Consider the following 1,423-nt stretch of genomic DNA (forward strand, 5'->3'; position numbering starts at 1 on the left):
GTGTTGGTTGAATGCAAAGTGGGGTTTTCTTGAGCCGGCTTCGATGCGGGAAGGTTGGTAGCCCTGATGGAGGGAAGTGCGGGGAGGTTGGTAGCCCTGATGGAGGGAAGTGCGGGGAGGTTGGTAGCCCTGATGGAGGGAAGTGCAGGGAGGTTGGTAGCCCTGATGGAGGGATGTGCGGGGAGGTTGGTAGCGATGGAGGGAAGTGCTGGGAGGTTGGTAGCCCTGATGGAGGGAAGTGCGGGGAGGTTGGTAGCCCTGATGGAGGGAAGTGCGGGAGGTTGGTAGCCCTGATGGAGGGAAGTGCGGGGAGGTTGGTAGCCCTGATGGAGGGAAGTGCGGGGAGGTTGGTAGCCCTGATGGAGGGAAGTGTTGGGAGGTTGGTAGCCCTGATGGAGGGAAGTGCTGGGAGGTTGGTAGCCCTGATGGAGGGAAGTGTTGGGAGGTTGGTAGCCCTGATGGAGGGAAGTGCGGGGAGGTTGGTAGCCCTGATGGAGGGAAGTGCGGGGAGGTTGGTAGCCCTGATGGAGGGAAGTGCGGGGAGGTTGGTAGCCCTGATGGAGGGAAGTGCGGGGAGGTTGGTAGCCCTGATGGAGGGAAGTGCAGGGAGGTTGGTAGCCCTGATGGAGGGAAGTGCTGGGAGGTTGGTAGCCCTGATGGAGGGAAGTGCGGGGAGGTTGGTAGCCCTGATGGAGAGAAGTGCGGGGAGGTTGGTAGCCCTGATGGAGGGAAGTGCGGGGAGGTTGGTAGCCCTGATGGAGGGAAGTGCGGGGAGGTTGGTAGCCCTGATGGAGGGAAGTGCGGGGAGGTTGGTAGCCCTGATGGAGGGAAGTGCAGGGAGGTTGGTAGCCCTGATGGAGGGAAGTGCAGGGAGGTTGGTAGCCCTGATGGAGGGAATGTGCGGAGGTTGGTAGCCCTGATGGAGGGAAGTGCTGGGAGGTTGGTAGCCCTGATGGAGGGAAGTGCTGGGAGGTTGGTAGCCCTGATGGAGGGAAGTGCGGGGAGGTTGGTAGCCCTGATGGAGGGAAGTGCTGGGAGGTTGGTAGCCCTGATGGAGGGAAGTGTTGGGAGGTTGGAAGGGCGGAAGGGGAGGGGAGGGAGGGTGGGAGAGGGAGGGAAAGAGCGGAGGGGGAGGGGAGGGAGGGTGGGAGAGGGGAGGGCGGAGGGCGGAGGGGGAGGGGAGGGAGAGAGGGAGGGGGGGAAGGGGGGAAGGGGGGAAGGGGGAGGGATCTTAACCTTTCATCGAATTTGACACATATTTGGGATTCGAAAAGTTCCAATGAAGGCGCTTGTCACCGATCGCCATAATGAACGAGGTATCAGGTTTGTGAAAAAAAAGTGTCGAAATATAGGAATCTTTAAGAAAAAAAAAAAAAGGTGAAGGATAAAAGAAAAAAAATCTCTTCGATTGGTAGACATTAGG

General features: G+C 59.0%; 1 protein-coding gene across 1 annotated transcript in view; it reads right to left on the minus strand.

Annotated features, from left to right (window-relative positions):
* Nucleotides 1-1,423, minus strand: part of LOC119588820 (basic proline-rich protein-like) — an 80,069-nt gene that overhangs the window by 223 nt on the left and 78,423 nt on the right. Inside the window, exon 3 of the mRNA XM_037937467.1 lies at nt 81-1,048. Within this exon, the coding sequence (XP_037793395.1) occupies nt 81-1,048 (968 nt within the window). The remainder of the gene's footprint in view (nt 1-80; nt 1,049-1,423) is intronic.

The sequence above is a fragment of the Penaeus monodon genome, chromosome 24 (assembly GCF_015228065.2).
Source record: "Penaeus monodon isolate SGIC_2016 chromosome 24, NSTDA_Pmon_1, whole genome shotgun sequence".
NCBI classification, from domain to species: domain Eukaryota; kingdom Metazoa; phylum Arthropoda; class Malacostraca; order Decapoda; family Penaeidae; genus Penaeus; species Penaeus monodon.